At 44.3% G+C, this 19,041-nt stretch overlaps 1 protein-coding gene across 1 annotated transcript in view; it reads right to left on the bottom strand.

Moving 5' to 3' along the window:
- Positions 1-19,041, bottom strand: part of pcdh15b (protocadherin-related 15b) — a 1,866,923-nt gene that overhangs the window by 13,571 nt on the left and 1,834,311 nt on the right. The window contains exons 35-37 of the mRNA XM_070875055.1: positions 14,136-14,157; positions 13,940-13,978; positions 13,664-13,737 (exon numbers count right to left, since the gene is read on the bottom strand). Of these exons, the coding sequence (XP_070731156.1) occupies positions 13,664-13,737; positions 13,940-13,978; positions 14,136-14,157 (135 nt within the window). The remainder of the gene's footprint in view (positions 1-13,663; positions 13,738-13,939; positions 13,979-14,135; positions 14,158-19,041) is intronic.

Here is a 19,041-nt window from a genome sequence, read left to right as displayed (position 1 = left end):
TATACGCAAATCCACTAGCTATGAAGGCCAACATACCATTTGCCTTCTTCACCGCCTGCTGTACCTATATGCCAGCTTTCAATGACTGATGAACCATGACACCCAGGTCTCGTTGCACCTCCCCTTTTCCTAATCTGCCACCATTCAGATAATATTGTGCCTCAGCGTTTTTGCCCCCAAAGTGGATAACCTCACATTTATCCACATTATATTGCATCTGCCATGCATTTGCCCACTCACCTAACCTGTCCAAGTCACCCTGCAGCCTCTTAGCATCTCCCTCACAGCTCATACCACCACCCAGTTTAGTGTCATCTGCAAACTTGGAGATATTACACTCAATTTCTTCATCTAAATCATTGATGTATATTGTAAATAGCTGGGGACCCAGCACTGAGCCCTGCGGCACCCCATTAGTCACTGCCTGCAATTCTGAAAAGGACCCATTTATCCCGACTCTCTGCTTCCTGTCTGCCAATCAGTTCTCTATCCACGTCAGTACATTACCCCCAATACCACGTGCTTTGATTTTGCACACCAATCTCTTGTGTGGGACCTTGTCAAAAGCCTTTTGAAAGTCCAAATACACCACATCCACTGGTTCTCCCTTGTCCACTCTACTAGTTACATCCTCAAAAAATTCCAGAAGATTTGTCAAGCATGATTTCCCCTTCATAAATCCATGCTGACTTGGACCGATCCTGTCACTGCTTTCCAAATGTGTTGCTATTTCATCCTTAATAATTGATTTCAACATTTTCCCCAGTACTGATGTCAGGCTAACCGGTCTATAATTACCCGCTTTATCTCTCCCTCCCTTTTTAAAAAGTGGTGTTACATTAGCTACCCTCCCATCCATAGGAACTGACCCAGAGTTGATAGACTGTTGGAAAATGATCACCAATGCATCCACTATTTCTAGGGCCACTTCCTTAAGTACGCTGGGATGCAGACTATCAGGCCCCGGGGATTTATCGGCCTTCAATCCCATCAATTTCTCGAACACAATTTCCCGCCTAATAAGGATACCCTTCAGTTCCTCCTTCTCACGAGACCCTCGGTCCCCTAGTACTTCCGGAAGGTTATTTGTGTCTTCCTTCGTGAAGACAGAACCAAAGTATTTGTTCAATTGGTCTGCCATTTCTTTGTTCCCCATTATAAATTCACCTGAATCCGACTGCAAGGGACCTATGTTTGTCTTCACTAATCTTTTTCTCTTCATATATCTAGAGAAGCTTTTGCAGTCAGTTTATATGTTCCTGGCAAGCTTCTTCTCATACTCTATTTTCCCCCTCTTAATTAAACCTCCTCTGCTGAATTCTAAATTTCTCCCAGTTCTCAGGTTTGCTGCTTTTTCTGACCAATTTATCTGCCTCTTCCCTGGCTTTAACACTATCCTTAATTTCCTTTGTTAGCCATGGTTGAGCCAACTTCCCCGTTTTATTTTTACTCCAGAGAGGGATGTATAATTGCTGAAGTTCATCCATGTGATCTTTAAATGTTTGCCATTGCCTATCCACCGTCAACCCTCTAAGTATCATTTGCCAGTCTATTGTAGCCAATTCACGCCTCAAACCATCGAAGTTACCTTTCCTTAAGTTCAGGACCTTAGTTTCTGAATTAACTGTGTCACTCTCCATCTTAATAAAGAATTCTATCATGTTATGGTCACTCTTCCCCAAGGGGCCTCACACAACAAGATTGCTAATTAGTCCTTTCTCATTACACATCACCCAGTCTAGGATGGCCAGCTCCCTAGTTGGTTCCTCGACATATTGGTCTAGAAAACCATCCCTAATACACTCCAGGAAATCCTCCTCCTCCGCATTGCTACCAGTTTGGTTAGCCCAATCAATATGTAGATTAAAGTCACCCATGATAACTGCTGTACCTTTATTGCATGCATCCCTAATTTCTTGTTTGATGCTGTCCCCAACCTCACTATTACTGTTTGTTGGTCTGCACACAACTCCCACCAGCGTTTTCTGCCCTTTGGTATTCCGTAGCTCCACCCATACCGATTCCACATCATCCAAGCTAATGTCCTTCCTTACTATTGCATTAATTTCCTCTTTAACCAGCAATGCCACCCCGCCTCCTTTTCCTTTCTGTCTATCCTTCCTAAATGTTGAATACCCCTGGATGTTGAGTTCCCAGCATTGGTCACCCTGGAGCCATGTCTCTGTGATGCTAATTACATCATACCCGTTAACTGCTATCTGCGCAGTTAATTCGTCCACCTTATTCCGAATACTCCTCACATTGAGGCAGAGCCTTCAGGCATGTCTTTCTGACACACTTTGCCCCTTTAGAATTTTGCTCAAACCACTCTTCAACCTACCGGACTTTCCTGCTGCCATGACTTCGCTCTCCCACGAGTGTCATGCAGTGCTGCCCTTGTAGCTCTCATCATGGCTGGTGGAAGGCTGCTGATTTTGTGGGGGACACTGCAAATGGCCTTGCTGGTTGACCTTGATCAACCACTGGCTGGGCAGGCTGCATTTCTTGGGTGTGTGAAATGAGGAAGTCACAGGGGTGGAGTTGTGGTTCGGAGAAGACGGGAAAGCAAGAGATGCATGCCGGAAGAAGGATAATGAATGAGGATACCAGCATCCTGTGTACTTTCAGCCCCACCGCTGGCCAAGGGCTCAGCCATGCACCTGCAAAGAATGGCCACCATCTCCTTTAAAGGGGTGAGATGAGGCTAGGAATGGGAGATGTGCCTCGTGATTGGTGCAGATTGTTAGTAGATGAGTGATCGGGGGCAGAGCGGGGAAGTCAGGCTTTGAGCAGTGTGTGAGGTTAGTGATTCAGTTGGTAGGAGACAGCTTTGAAGATGCATTCGCTGACCTTGACCAGTGGTCTGAGGTCATGAAGCTTCTTTGGGCACTGGAGCCAGGTGGTGGGGACGACACTGCTGGCAGTGATGGCCTCGGTGATGTGGTCCTACATGGTTCTTTCTGGAGGGCCTCCTGGCCCCTGTGGGTAGAGGACCTCTCTTGCAGTGTTAACCCGTGGCACAAAGCAGGAATGCTGCGTGCGAGACCCTGGGTGTCCCTTCCTTGGCTTGCTGAGCTATTTGTGTTAGTGCTGAAGCACTTAGCCCATTTTTTGAGATGCTGAAGGGAATTCAGATTTAAGAGCTGAAAACTCCCATTTGGGAATTCTTCTTATTGATTTTGATTTTTAAAAGGCAGTAAGGGCTGAAAATTTTATTTTTTTCAGTTCAGAAGGCATAGCTTTATTAAGGTGAAAATCAATGTCATTTCAAATGTTATGATGGGTAATAGTTACAATCCGGGAGTGGGGGCAGAAATCCCCAGTACCAGCAATGAGCTTGGTGCAAACACAAACATCTTACGCTGGGATGTGTAAAATGATTGTTGCTCAAGCTCTGCGTTTCGGAGCTTGAGCAGCGGGTGGAGTCAATACAGTGCCTCCGCAAGGCTGAGAGCTCCGTGGATAGCACGTTTCAGGAGATGGTCACCCTGCAGATCAAAGGCATGCAGGTAGAGGGGAAGTGGGTGACCCACCAGACGTAGTAAGTGTGCTAGGCAGGTAGTGCAGGAGTCTCCCCGTGAGCCCATCTTGCTTTCAAACCGATATTCACTTCTGAGTATCGGTAAGGACGATGGTGCCTCTGGGGAGCGCAGCCAGAGCCAGTTCCAAGGCACCACGGGTGGCTCAGCTGCACAGGGGGAGGGACAAAGAACAAAAGATTGCCAGTGATAGGGGATTCTATAGTTAGGGGAACAGACAGGCGTTTCTGCGGCCATAGTCATGACTCCCAAATGGTTTTGTGCCTCCCAGGTGCCAGGGTCAAGGATGTCACAGAGCGGACGCAGGACATCCTGGGGGGAGGGTAAACAGCTAGAGGTCGTGGTCCATATCGGGACCAATGACTTGGGTAAAATGAGGGATGAGTGTTATATATGTGGACTTGTTTTTACTCTGTACAGCCACCAGAGGACTCATCAACTGGAGTCCCAAGGGATCCCATAATCCCTTGGGAGCACAGATATTTAAGGAGGCTTCACAGGTTGGAGAGGCACTCTGGAGACCTGCAATAAAAGACTAAGGTTCACACTTTACTTTGAGCTCACAGTGTTCAGTCTGACTCTTTACCCATACATAACAATGAGGTCCTACAGGAATAATTCAGGGAGCTAGGAAGAACATTAAAGGGTAGGACCTCAAAGGTAGTAATCGCCAGGTTACTACCGGTGCCACTTGCTAATGAGAATAAGAATAGAATGCTAGATAGGATGAACACGTGGCTCTAAAGTTGGTGTAGGAGGGGGGACTTTAAATTCTTCAGGCATTGGGACCGCTTCTGGGGGAGATGGGACCTGTACAAACCGGACGGGTTGCACCTCAACAGTGCCGGGACCAATATCCTCGCGGGGAGTTTTGCTAGTGCTGTTGGGGAGAGTTTAAACTAGCTTGGCAGGAGGATGGGAACCTGAGAACGAATTCAAAAGGGAAGGAAGTAAAGCAGAAATTAGATAGCAAGAATCTATAAAGCGACTCTGTAAGACAGAGGAAACAGGGCTTAGTATGTAGTTAGCAAGGAGGTCTTCCTGTGCTGAATGTTATGTACTTTAAAGCAAGGACTATAGCGAATAAGGCAGATGAGCTAAGAGCACAGGTAGACACTTGGGAGTATGACATTATAGCCATTATAGAGACATGGCTCAAAAAGGAGCAGGCTTGGCAGATTAATATTCCTTGCTACAGGATTTTTAGACAAGATAGAAAGGGCTTTAAAAAGCGGGGGGGGGAAGGGGGATGGTTGCGGTAATGATTAAAGAAGCTATTACAGCGGTGAGAAGGGATGATATGTTAGAGGGATCATTAAATATTGAAACATAGAAACATAGAAAATAGGTGCAGGAGTAGGCCATTCGGCCCTTCTAGCCTGCACCGCCATTCAATGAGTTCATGGCTGAACATGCAACTTCAGTACCCCATTCCTGCTTTCTCGCCATACCGCTTAATCCCCCTAGTAGTAAGGACTTCATCTAACTCCTTTTTGAATATATTTAGTGAATTGGCCTCAACAACTTTCTGTGGTAGAGAATTCCACAGGTTCACCACTCTCTGGGTGAAGTAGTTTCTCCTCATCTCGGTCCTAAATGGCTTACCCCTTATCCTTAGACTGTGACCCCTGGTTCTGGACTTCCCCAACATTGGGAACATTCTCCCTGCATCTAACCTGTCTAAACCCGTCAGAATTTTAAACGTTTCTATGAGATCCTCTCTCATTCTTCTGAACTCCAGTGAATACAAGCCCAGTTGATCCAATCTTTCTTGATATGTCAGTCCCGCCATCCCGGGAATCAGTCTGGTAAACCTTCGCTGCACTCCCTCAATAGCAAGAATGTCCTTCCTCAAGTTAGGAGACCAAAACTGTACACAATACTCTAGGTGTGGCCTCACCAAGGCCATATGGATCGAATTGAAAAATAAAAAAGGGGTGATCACACTGCTGGGTGTGTATTATAGACCCCCAAACAGTGGGAGGGAGATAGAAGAGCAAATATGTAGGCAAATTGCTGTGAAGCCCAAAAACCATAGGGCAATAATAGTAATGGATTTTAACTATCCAAATATTGATTGGGACAAATTATAGAGGGTGTGAAATTCTTGAAATGTATTCAAGAGAACTTTTTTAGTCAGTATGTAGCAAGCCCAACATGAGAGGGGGCAGTCTTGGATTTAGTTTTGGGGAATGAAGCTGGGCAGTTGAAGGGGTATTAGTGGGAGAGCACTTGGGTGGCAGTGACCATAATTCAGTCAGATTCAAGTTGGTTGTGGATAAAGACAAGAATAGGCCTGGAATAAAAGTTCCGAATTGGGGAAAAGCTAATTTTGCTAAATTAAGGAGTGATTTGGCCATAGTGGACTGGAAACAGCTACTTGGGGGTAAATCAGTATCGAAACAGTGGGAGGCATTCGAGGAGGAGATCTGGAGGGCTCAGGCCAAACATGTGCCCTGAAAGAAAAAGGCTGGGAAAAATAATTCGAGAGCCCCCTGGGGAAGATTAAGAAAAATAGGGATGCTTATGTCATATACCAACGGCTAAACACGATAGAATCTTTCGAGGAATATAGAAAGTTAAGAGGCAAAATTAAAAAGGGATGCTAAGAGAGAGCACGAGAAATTCTTGGTCAGTAAAATTAAGGAAAACCTAAGATGTTCTATAAATATATTAAGAATAAGAGGGTAACTAAAGAAAAGGTAGGGCTTATTAGAGACCATGAGGGTAATCTTTGTGTGGAGGTGGAAGATGTTGGTAAGGTTCTTGATGAATACTTTGCATCTGTGTTCACAAAGGAAAGGGGCAATGCAGATACTGCTATCGAGGAGGAGTGTGATATTCTGGATGAAATAAATATAGTGAGAGAAGAAGTATTGAGGGGTTTAGCAGCTTTGAAAGTAGATAAGTCCCCAGGCCCAGATGAAATGCATCCCAGGCTGTTGAGTGAAGTAAAAGAGGAAATAGCAGAGGCCTTTACCATCATTTTCCAGTCCTCTTTGGATCTGGGCACGGTATCGGAGGATTGGAGGACTGCTAATGTAGTACCCTTGTTTAAGAAGGGAGAAAGGGATTGGCCGAGTAATTACAGGCTAACCTCAGTGGTGGGAAAATTATTGGAAAAAATCCTGATAGACTGGATAAATCTGCATTTGCAAAGGCAGGGACAGTCAGCATGGATTTGTTAAAGGAAGATCGTGTTTGACTAACCTGATTGAATTTTTTGAGGAGGTAACCAAGAGGGTCGATGGGGGTAGTGCATACGATGTAGTGTATATGAACTTTAGCAAGGCTTTTGATAAGGTCCCACATGGTAGACTGGTCATGAAGGTTAAAGCCTATGGCAAAGTGGCAAGTTGGATCCAAAATTAGCTTGGAGGTAGGAAGCAAAGGGTAATGGTTGATGGATGTTTTTGTGACTGGAAGGATGTTTCCCGTGCAGTTCCGCAGGGCTCAGTACTGGGTCCCTTGCTTTTTGTGGTATATATCAACGATTTATATTTAAATATAGGGAGTATGATTAAAAAGTTTGCAGACAACACTAACATTGGCTGTGTGGTTGATAATGAAAAGGAAAATCATGGGCTTCAGGAGGATATCAATCTATTGACCAGGTGGGCAGAGCAGTGGCAAATGGAATTTAATTCAGAGAAGTGTGAGGTGATGCACTTTGGGAGGGCTAATAAGGAAAGGGTATACACATTAAGCGGTAGGCCACTTAAAAGTGTAGATGAACAAAGGGACCTTGGAGTGCTTGTCCACAGACCCCTGAAAGTAGCAGGCCAGGTGGATAAGGTGGTTAAGAAGGCATACGGAATGCTTGTCTTTATTGGCCGAGACATAGAATATAAGAGCAGGGAGGTTATGCTTAAATTGTATAATACTTTGGTTAGGCCACAGCTGGAGTATTGCGTGCAGTTCTGGTCGCCATAGTATAGGAAGGACGTGATTGCACTAGAGAGGGTGCAGAGGAGATTTACTAGGATGCTGCCTGGAATGGAGAATCTTAGTTATGAGGACAGATTGGATAGGTTGGGTTTGTTCTCATTAGAACAGAGGAGGTTGCGAGGAGACCTCATTGAGGTGTACAAAATATTGAGGGGCCTGGATATAGTCAATAGTAAAGGTCTATTTCTATTTGTGTAGGGGTCTATTAAGAGGGGGCATAGTTTTAAGGTGGTTGGTGGAAGGTTTAGAGGGGATTTGAGGGGGGGCTTCTTTATGCAGAGGGTTGTGGAGATCTGGAACTCGCTGCCTGGAAGAGTGGTGGATGCAAAAACCCTCACCACATTTAAGAAATGGTTGGATGGGCACTTAAAGTGCAGTAACCTGCAGGGTTACGGACCTAGAGCTGGTAACTGGGATTAGACTGGATGACCTTTTGTTGGACGGCACAGATATAATGGTAAGTACTGCAGGGAATAGAATACGTCCAGGATAAACTCCTGGACTAGTTTCGCTGGATGGGTTGGAGAGGAATGTTCCCAGATTTTTTTTCCCTAAATTGGCCTGGGTTTTTTCTGGTTTTTGCCTCTCCCAGGAGATCACATGGATCTGGTTGGGGTGGAGTGAGAATGTTTCAGTGTAAGGGGTGTCGCAGTTGCGTGGGGCGGACTGGTTGGGCTGGGTGCTCTTTGCCTTTCCGTCATTGTTCATCGGTTTATATGTAACCTTTAGATTTATATGTAACCTTTAGGCTGTGTGGCTCTTTGTCGGCTGGCACGGACTCGATGGGCCAAAATGGCCTCCTTCTGCGCTGTAAATTTCTATGTTTTCATGTTGCATTCTTCCCGAGCAGTCTTCAGTATTAGAAATGTATAATTAAGGTATTTAATGCGTCCATTTTATCTGCTCTAATCATGTTGAAGTCCGTAGCAGAGAAGGATTACAATGTGAGGTGCAGCAGCAAAAAGGCAAAAACTGGGCATGCACATGCTGAGCATCCTGACATGTCTGGTACAGTAGTCCATGCATTCACTTGGGAGCCTCCTATCAAACAGTGCAGGCATTGACTACGAGGTCCAACACTGCATTTAGTGCACCAGTGCAGCCTTCGGCTGCCTGAGGAAAAGAGTGTTTGAAGACCAGGCCCTCAAAATTGTCACCAAGCTCATGGTCTACAGTGCGGTAGTAATACCCGCCCTCCTGTATGGCTCAGAGACATAGATCATGTACAGTAGACACCTCAAGTCGCTGGAGAAATACCACCAACGATATCTCCTCAAGATCTTACAAATCCCCTGGGAGGACAGACGCACCAACGCTAGTGTCCTCGACCAGGCTAACATCCCCAGCATTGGAGCACTGACCACACCTGATGAGCTCAACTGGACAGGCCTCATTGTCCACATGCCAGACACGAGACTCCCAAAGCAAGCGCTCTACTCGGAACTCGTCCACGGCAAACGAGCCAAAGGTGGGCAGCGTAAACATTACAAGGACACCCTCAAAGCCTCCTTGATAAAGTGCGACATCCCCACTGACACCTGGGAGTCCCTGGCCAAAGACCGCCCGAAGTGGAGTAAATGCATCTGGGAGGGCGCTGAGCACCTCGAGTCTCGTCGCCAAGAGCAAGCAGAAATCAAGTGCAGGCAGTGGAAAAAGCATGTGGCAAACCTCTCCCACCCTCCCTTACCCTCAACGACTATCTGTCCCACCTGTGACAGGGACTGTGGTTCTCGTATTGGACTGTACAGTCATCGAAGAACTCATGCTAAGAGTGGAAGCAAGTCTTCCTCGATTCCGAGGGACTGCCTAGGATAATGATGATGATGATGACTAAATAAATATTTGAGGGTACAGATGGTGATCTGCCTCCGCCCTGTCATATTTTGCAAAGACTGGTTATCTAATATTGACAGCTTGCAACTACCAGTGAGGCAACATATCAGCCGAAAAATCCCGGACTCCCCAGGTCTGTACGGAGTGTGTACGGACTTGAGAAGGCAGCGCAAAAGCCAGTTTTCAGTGCACAATGTGCATGTGCTGAAAACTGGCTTTTCCGATCTGTCAAACTCCAGCTTGACAAATCCTCCATATCTCGGCAGCTAGGACATTCACATGGGCAAGATTGTGATATTTACTCATATCTTGCCCAGCAGATGTCCTGAAAACTCTTGCGCCTGAAGAAAGCAGGCGCACAGCATACTTTTACAGTCATGAGTTTTAAAACATACAAAAACATAACAAAATAAAATTTAAAAAACACATTTTATTGTTTAAAAACCCTGCCCACTATGGTATGTTTATTTTAAACCATAATTTAAAAAAAAATGTTTTTTAAATCGGAAAAATGTATATTTTTTTATGAGACATTATTAATAACTTTAATTTAAAGTAATCTTAAATATGTAGTGTATTTTTTCTATTCCTTATTAGTATTTTGGTGCTTGGGGGATTGTTTCTCAATCATAATAATGGGAACTCCTACTTACGGAATGAGAAAATACTGTACCATGCCCAGAGTCATGTGACTCCAGCTCCAGCTTATGTTCGTCCCGACATGCACGTGCTGCGGCACACAGTGAGTGGAGCCTCAGGACCGGGATCTCTCGTGGGCGCAGCAGGAACAGGTAAGTGCGCATCTTTTTTCCCTTTTCCAGTGATTCGCCCACGGCAAGACCTTGACCGGGTTTTCTCGGCCACTGTGGGTGGGGGGCGGGGGTGTATCTTTCAATGGCCAAGCGCCTTTATCTCACCAAGCAGAGGAATCTGGTTGACACTTTGGACCGCCACTTGCTACCTGATTCAATTTTCAGGCAGGCCTTTAAATAGGGTCCCAGCAATCCCACCCAAAACAGATGGGAGGCTGTTTAAATATGTAAATAGGGTCCTCCTGCAGTTGTCGACAAGCAAATCTTGAAAAGCTGATGAACCAGATGGTGCTTACGTAGAATTCTTAAAAGCACTGGGACCCAAAGCTAAGAGACGGTTGACCTCCTTTTTATCTGAGGTATTGGCAACTGGTAAAATTCCACTTAGTTCGAGGGAGACTAAAATAATTGCCCTCCTGAAGCAGGGGAAGAAAGCTTGTGACGCCTCCAGCCACGTTCCGATCTCCTTACTTTGCACTTGTTATAAAGTGCTGGAGAGGCTCCTACTAAGAGTCGGGTCAACTCGAACCAGAAATCGGTATACTGCTCTTTGGCATGGTTATCAATTCCGCATGTTAAATCCGTTGATGTCCAGTTGAATTCTGAATTCTACTATGAGAATGGTACGCATTTATCGATGCCAACACCTTGGCTGCCCGTGTGCAAACATCGCACCACCACACCTGCGCCGCGAATATGCAGTCGCCAGAGAATACAATTGCTACATCAGCAAAGACATGCCGATCCAGGCCGACTTCAACAACCTACCACCAACCCGTCTCAAATCTGGAAGGCCATTTTAGGCCATCGGTGATCTCCTCTCAGCCTTGATAACTGATGGCGAAATGCTTGGAAGAATTTGATTTGATTTGCTCTGACCATACAAAAGAAGAAGACTGCAGTTGTCGGGCCCCGATTGCAATTTTAATGTCTAAATGCGTCTGCACCTTGCATGATGGTCCCAGTTATAGGGCCCGCTGAAGGCTGCTCAGGAAAAGGTATGTTTTAACAAAATAAGATTTTTGTGGGGCTAGGCTTTCATGCCTGTTCTCGTGCACACCTGCCGGCTGGCTCTGTGCAGATACCAGATGATGCTCAGGCGTTTTGCAATGAAGTGCCCGTTTGATGTCCGCAGCTCACTGGTAATATTCAAATGAGGCCTGAAACTGAAATAGTTCAGTCCCTGCGCCTGTGGCCGTAGGCGGGTGCATCGCCAACATCGCGCCCGTTTTGGGCCGAGTTTGGAAATTCCACCCCAACACCACCACCCCCCTCACCGCGCCCCCCCCTCCCCACCCCTCACTCACCCCCATCTGCCTGTCCTGAAGTAAAACTTTCATCTGCACCAGTGCCAGACCGAAAAATATTTTACTGATAAGTCAAGGCAAAAATGTTACTTGATTGTACATTTCTAATGTGCAGAATATCACAGTTGTGTAATTAATGGCTTGTTATAATGCAGGGCTAAGCCATTTAGGACCGAGATGAGGAGAACCTTCTTCACTCAGAGAATTGTGAACCTGTGGAATTCTCTACCACAGAAAGTTGTTGAGACCAGTTGGTTAGATATATTCAAAAGGGAGTTAGATGTGGCCCTTATGATTAAAGGGATCGAGGGGTATGGAGAGAAAGCAGGAAAGGGGTACTGAGGTGAATGATCAGCCATGATCATATTGAATGGTGGTGCAGGTTCGAAGGACCGAATGGCCTACTCCTGCACCTATTTTCTATGTTTCTATGTTTCAGGCCATCAAACACATCCCAGCCTGTTCAGAACGTGTAGTTATGAAACATCACAGGATACCTAAGGGTAGATTTTATCTTTCAGCGGCGGGTGGTAAACTCGACTTTCTGGATTGGCCGCCCTTTATACGTTCCACCTAGTTTTCCTTTAAATGAGTTAGTGAAAATGAAAATGGAGCAGGATATATGATGGTGTCGACCCGCAGCACTGTATGTAACACCCGGCAGTGAAAGTTAAAATCCAACCCCTAATGTCAAACCAACTGCAATACGTCCACAACATAAACCTGTGTTGTAGGTAAAATCTTCCCCAATTATTTCTACTATCGAGTTGTACAATACACTAACAGCAGCTTGTCCAAACAGTTTGGGTGGGATTTTGACCCAAAATTGACATTGGGTTGCCCATGGTACCCCATGTCACAGTGGGGAGGCCTGGACTGTTTTTAAATTCAGGCTTCATTTAAATTTTACCGATGAGCTACAGGGGCTCTGTGGTAGTTTGCCAGTTTAGGATGGCAGAAAATTCTCCTACTTTTGTACGTAGCTAGCCAGTTGACAGGGGGAAGTGGATCCTGGGGGAGGGGTGAGAGTTAAAAAAAAAAAACATGGCTTTTAAAAATTTGATTCATTCATCGCTGGCATGGCCAGCATTTATTGTCCATCCCTAACTGCCCTTCAGAAAGTGGTGGTGAGCCGCCTCTTAAGTCCTTGTGGTGCAGGAACTCGCACAGTGCTGTTAGGGACGGAGTTCCAGGATGTTTACCCAGCGACGATGAAGGAACGGTGATACATTACCATGTCAAGATGGTGTGTAACTTTGAGGGGAACTTGCACATGATGGTGTTCCCATGCACCTGCTGCCCTTATCCTTCTAGGTGGTAGAGGTCGTGGGTTTGGGAGGTGCTGCCAAAGGAGCCTTGGCGAGTTGCTGCAGTGCATCTTGTAGATGGTACACACTGCAGCCACGGTGCGCCGGTGGTGGAGCAGGGAGGGAATATTTAAGGTGATGGATGGGGTGCCAATCAAGCGGGCTGCTCTTTTCTGGATGGTATCGAGCTTCTTGAGCATGGTTGGAGCTGCACTCATCCAGGCAAGTGGAGAGTATTCCATCACATGACTTGTGCCTTGTCGATGGAGGAAAGGCTTTGGAGAGTCAGGAGGTGAGTCACTCGCCGCAGAATAACCAGTCTCCGACCTGCTCTTGCACCCACAGTATTTCCTGAAACCGACCTGCAGCCATCCCTTTAAGGACTGCTGGTTAGGCCACTCAATGCCGAGTACAACTGGGACTTAGCATGCACAGGACATGATCTGCCCGTTTGTATGTTAACATTGCAATCAGGGTCCCACAACTGGCATAGGACCCTAATTTGTATATTTAAACAGCCTGCTGCCTGCTTTGAGTGGGAGTGATGGGTGTCCATTTAAAAGCCTATCTGCAAATTGAATAAGGCAGGCAAACGGTGGCCCAAAGAGTGAACCAGAGTTTTCTCTGCCAGTTGTCTGTTTTTTAGATGAGAAATGGACAGCTGGTAATTGAAAATCCCCCTTCTTATTTCTTTAAACGTGCTCACTAAATGAAAGCTCTTGCTAAATTGTAACATTAGGATACAAATAAAGGCTTATTTTAAAACAATCAGTTCTGATTTGGGGAGCTTTGCCCTACATACCTTATACATTCAGACCAACAAATGTTCTATGCCTAAGCTCCCTTGGTAGGGTTCTATGAAGAGAAACTTGCTGTACTGCTTAAAAATTCTAAAAACCTCACACAGGAGTGCTTACCCAGGCTCATAATTGTAGTAATCCTGTGCATAGTAGTCCTGGCCAGGATCAATGCCTGATTCCATAGAGAGTTCCTGTCATTCAGATAAGCAACATAATGAGTATTTGTGTTCATGTGTGGTTGAATTAATCCTTTGTTATCAGTCAGCACAAATGCAAATCAAGAACAGACAAATAATTGGAAAAGTAGATTTTCTGAATGCAGATACACATATATGTATGCTAACTTGTGAGAAGATTGTGATTAATTATTAACACATAGACAGACTATTGTACCTCAGGTCTAAGAAGTGAGGGTCTCAGTAATTGCTGTTGCTGGCAAAGAGTTGTAAGAAAAAAGAACAAAGAGGAGGAGGTGGTAAAATAGATAAATATTGGATTTCCTTTGGAAGAGTTTTTAAACATTAGTTATCTGAAGTAGTAAGACATAAAAGATGATGAAACATCAGTAAAAATATATGGTTATTCTTACCTCCTGTTGTCCATATCCCCTCCTGCAAATAATTGCATACAAATAATACATTTTAAAATGTCATCAACATTTAACAACAATATCAACAACTTGTATTAATATAGTGCCTTTAACATAGTAAAATGTCTCAAGGATGAGAACTTTAAAATCGAGGTGCTTTACAGGAGCGTTATAAAACAAAATGCCACATAAGGAGATATTCGAGCAGATAAAGAGGTACATTTTAAGGAGTGTCTTAAAGGAGGAAAGAGAGGCAAAGACGCGGAGCGGTTTAGGAATGGAATTCCAGAGTAATTGAACAAAGCAGGCAAACGGTGGTCCAAAGAGTGAACCAGAGTTTTCTCTGCCAGTTGCCTGTTTTTTAGGTGAGAAATGGGCAGCTGGCAATTGAAAATCCCCCTTCTTATTTCTTTAAACATGCTCACCAAATGAAAGCTCTTGCTTAATTGTAACATTAGGATAAAAATAACGGCTTATTTTAAAACAATCAACTCACGGCCCAGCCACCAATAGTTGAGCAATTAAAATCAGGAATGCTGAAGAGGCCAGAATTAGAGGAGCGCAGGTATCTCAGGGTCTTGTGGGGCTGGAGGAGGTTACAGAGATAGGGAGGGTCGAGGCCATGGAGGGATTTGAGAACAAGGATGAGATTTTTAAAATCGAGGCGTTGCTCAACTTGGAGCCAATGTTGGTCAGCGAGCACAGGGGTGAGTTAGGACACGGGCTGCAGAGTTTTGGATGAATTCAAGTTTCCGGAGGGTAGAACGTGGGAGTGCAACCAGGAGTGAGTTGGAATAATCATCTAGAGGTGATAAAGGCATGGATGAGTGTTTCAGCAGCAGATGTGCTGAGGCAGGGGCTGACTCGGGTGATGTTCTGGAGATGGGAATAGGCGGTCTTAGTGATGTCGCGGATATGTGGACGGAAGCTTATTTTTGGGTCAAGTAGGTCCGCAAGGTGGTGAACTGTCTTGTTGAACCTCAGACAGTTGCTGGGGAGACAGATGGAGTCAGTGGCTAGGGAATGGAGCTGGTGGAGAGAACCGAAGACAATGGCTTTGGTCTTCCCTATATTTAATTGGAAGAATTTTCTACTCATCCAATACTGGATGTCGGACAAGCAGTCTGACAATTAGAAAGAAAGACTTGCATTTATATAGTGCCTTTCACAACCTCAGGACGTGTCAAAGCACTTTAAAGCTAATGAAGTACTTTTGAAGTGCAGTCACTGTTGTAATTTAGGAAATCAGCAGCCAATTTGCACACAGCAAACTCACACAACAGCAATGTGATAATGACCAGATAATGTAGTGATGCTGATTGATGAATAAATATTGCCCTGGGGATCGGGTATAACTCCCTCCTCATCTTCAAACTAGTGCCCTGGGAGCTTTTATATCCACCTGAGAGAGTAGGCGTGTCCTCAGATTAATGTTACATCCAAAAGACGGCACCTCTGACAATGCAACATTCCCTCAGTACAGCACTGGAGCATCAGTCTAGATTTTTGTGCTCAAGTCTCTGGAGTGTGACTTGAACCCACAACCTTCTGACTCAGAGGCGATAGTGCTGCCCACAGAGCCACAGCTGACCTCTGAGAGACAGTGGAGGGGTCGAGTAGGTGGTGATGAGGTAGAGTTGGGTGTCGTCAGGGTACGTGTGGAAACTGACGCTGTGTTTTCGGCTGATGTTGCAAAGGGGCAACATGTAAATGAGAAATAGGAGGGGGCCAAGGATAGAACCTTGGGGGGACACCAGAGGTAATAGTGCAGGCTGGGAAGAGAAACCATTGCAGGTTATTCCCTGGCTATTATTAGATAGATAAGAATGGAACCATGCGAGTGCAGTCCCACCCAGCTGGACGCGGTGGAGAAGTCTTGGAGCAGGACGGTGTGTTCAGCTGTGTCAAAGGCTACAGACAGGCTGAGACAGATGAGAAGGCAGAGTTTACCTTTGTCACAGTCGCAAAGGATGTCATTTGTGACTTTGAGCTGTTTTATTACTGTGGCAGGGGCGGGAACCTGTTTGGAGAGATTCAAACATAGAGTTCTGGGAAAGATGGGTACAGAAATGGGAGTCGACAACATGTTCAAGGACTTTAAAGAGGAAAGCGACATTGGAGATTGCAAGGACAGATCAATAAGGGTTGTTATTTTGAGGAGAGGGGTGATGATGGCAGATTTAAGGGAGAGGGGGATAGTACCTGAAGAAAGAGAACCGTTAATAATATCAGCTAACAGGGAGCCAGATAAAAAAGCGAGGTGGTCAGCAGTTTAGTGGGAATAGTGTCAAGGTAACAGGAAGTGAGTTTCATGGACACAATGAGCTCAGAGAGGGCATGAGAGAAACTGGAGAAGGTTGTGAGTTCAGAGCTAGGACAGGGCAATACCTGAGAGGAAATTTGGAAACCATTAGAAAGATAGTATTATGCTGCAGTTATTAACTAATAGCTTTTATGTTATAGTTCAGCATTTAACATCACTAATATAAACGGTAATCATTTGTGCCTTCATTCTAGCTGAGAGAATAGTGTGGTACATTGCATTAGCATTCATTTGACATAAATAGCTCTACTACCCTGAAGCTTCATAACCAATATGCCTGGTAACCATAATTCATCATACATTTAACTAGATGATTAAAATCTGGAATTATTTTCTAAATGTAAAGTTAAATACTACTTAAACATTTTACTAGGAAAACCTAATTTAAGAGAATCTTGACAAAATCCTAATTTATTCTTAGATTAGCCAATATTAATCTCTGCAATATGTGCTACTGAGTTAAAGCAGCTTTTCAGTTTGCTTGGGTTATTATATATATCAGATCCACATTCTACATTGCACTTGTTTTATAAGGAATGCTACCATGTTGTACAATTCAACTTTCTATCCAACAAAATATTAAAGTGCTGAAAGTATTCTCAAATGAGTAACCATAGTAAGTAAGCATAAATGAGGTACGATTTAGACTATCCTTCCAGAGGCACTTGGTTTTTGTGGAAAGCGAAGAGTCCTGATTTAGAAGTGCAATCATCCTGTATGCTTTCCCAGAACAATCTCACATAGCACTGAATATCTTAGTACTGCAAGCTTGCGAACAGTGAACGGTGTCATGTGTAAGGCTCTCCACCAACAAAAAGCAATACAGCATCTCGGGAAATTATGAATCACAATTTAAGCTACATTCTGTAATTAGCTATTCTGATTTACATTTAAAAGGGAAAGCAAAAGAAACAAAAAATTAGAATCACGCAAAGTGATTCGGGAAAAACATTTAGGTACACTGGGGAGGAATATAAAGGCATGATTGACGATTTATTGTGATAAATAAAGTCACAATCTCCAAAGGCTAAAAATTAGAATTCAGTGCAAGCATATGATGATCAAAAGCAAATTGCTTCAATTGTCCTCTGATGTGAAAGTAATGAGGAATTAATATGTAGATTTATCAAGTGGGATAATTTGAGGTTTACAAAAAGGCTATTTAATATTATCTTGCATCTGGCATCTCAAAACAGTGATGCACTTAATTTGTTTGCAAGGCTAGAACAGGCAATTTTATTATACAAACCAATGCACTAAACATTAAAGATGTTTTAATGCTTGCATTCTGAAGATTAACCCGTCAATCAGATATTAACCCTTCACTGCCAAGAGTCGAACAAACCCTTGCATTGCAGCTCAAGTGCTTTATCATTAGAATTCAATAAACAATCATTGTCTTTATATTTAATGTGCTTCATTCAGTCCTTTGCTAAAGATTATTTCTAACTGGAGATCAGGAGTTCTGCTGGAACTAGAACTGAGAACAGGATCAATATCGCACTTTGACAGGTAGTTGGGAGTGGACAGTTTATAGCAGCTTAATTTTCATGGAACAATTGAATTGAAGAATCCATAAAGATAGCTGGTGTTTGGATTCCTTTCCTCCAAATTTTCTATCCTTTTTCTCCCCTCTCCAGAACATGCTGACCAAAGCTGATAAGGCAGGTAGCACACGGGTTGAACCGTATAAAAGAGAAGGTACAGTAAATCGGGAAGCAGTGACTCAGTGATGTTAAAGCTAGGTTTTAAAAACCTGGAGGGAAGAAAGAGTGAGCTGCTATTGATTTGAGGACTGGGAAAGGAAAGATATGAATCGGAGACGGAGCAAACAGTCTCGATTTCAACACAGTAGAGATGTAGGAAGGAGGAAGAGGATATGGGTGATGCATTTGAAGCTTAGAGGAAAGGAGCAGCCATGCTGAGAACAATATTGGCAATAATGGATTAGGCCAGTACTTACAAGGTGATAGATAATTTGAGAGTGAACAGCAGCTTCAATAATTTAGATGTTGCCACTAAAGCAATAGCACGTTTCATTTATATAGTGTCTTTAACATAGAAAGTATCCCAAGAGGATTCACAGATTAAAGAGAAAATAAATAACGTACATTAAACAGATAAAGGGGGACACAGAGTAGACACTGAATCATGGTGGGAGAATTACAAGAGCTGTCTAAAAGCTTAGCCAAAAGATGGATTTTATGGAGGTTTTTAAAAGTGGAGAGAAAAGTGAAGAAGTGGAGCGGTGGATGTTTTAGGGAGGGATGGTGCCTGAAGACTTTGTTATCAGTGATGGGTTGCTGGAGGCGGATGCACAATAGGCCAGAGTTTATGAAGCAAAAAGTATGGGAAGAATTATAAGGCTGGAAGAGATTGCAGAGATAGGGTGGGGCAAGCCAATGAAAGGATTTGAAGAGGAGGAAAATTGAATGTGTTGAGAAATGGGCAGCAGTAGAGACATGGTGATGGATGGAGGACCAGAGGAGAGCGATTTGCGAGTGAGGGAACAAGGAAAGTGGTTTCCCCCTGGGATTAGGAGTAGATAGAGCGATCTGAGTGGTAAGGGAGACGAGGAAGTGG

Source organism: Pristiophorus japonicus, chromosome 3, assembly GCF_044704955.1.
Source record: "Pristiophorus japonicus isolate sPriJap1 chromosome 3, sPriJap1.hap1, whole genome shotgun sequence".
NCBI lineage: Eukaryota > Metazoa > Chordata > Chondrichthyes > Pristiophoridae > Pristiophorus > Pristiophorus japonicus.
Note: the sequence above shows the minus strand (reverse complement) of the source record. Positions and strands in the feature narration are given on the sequence as shown.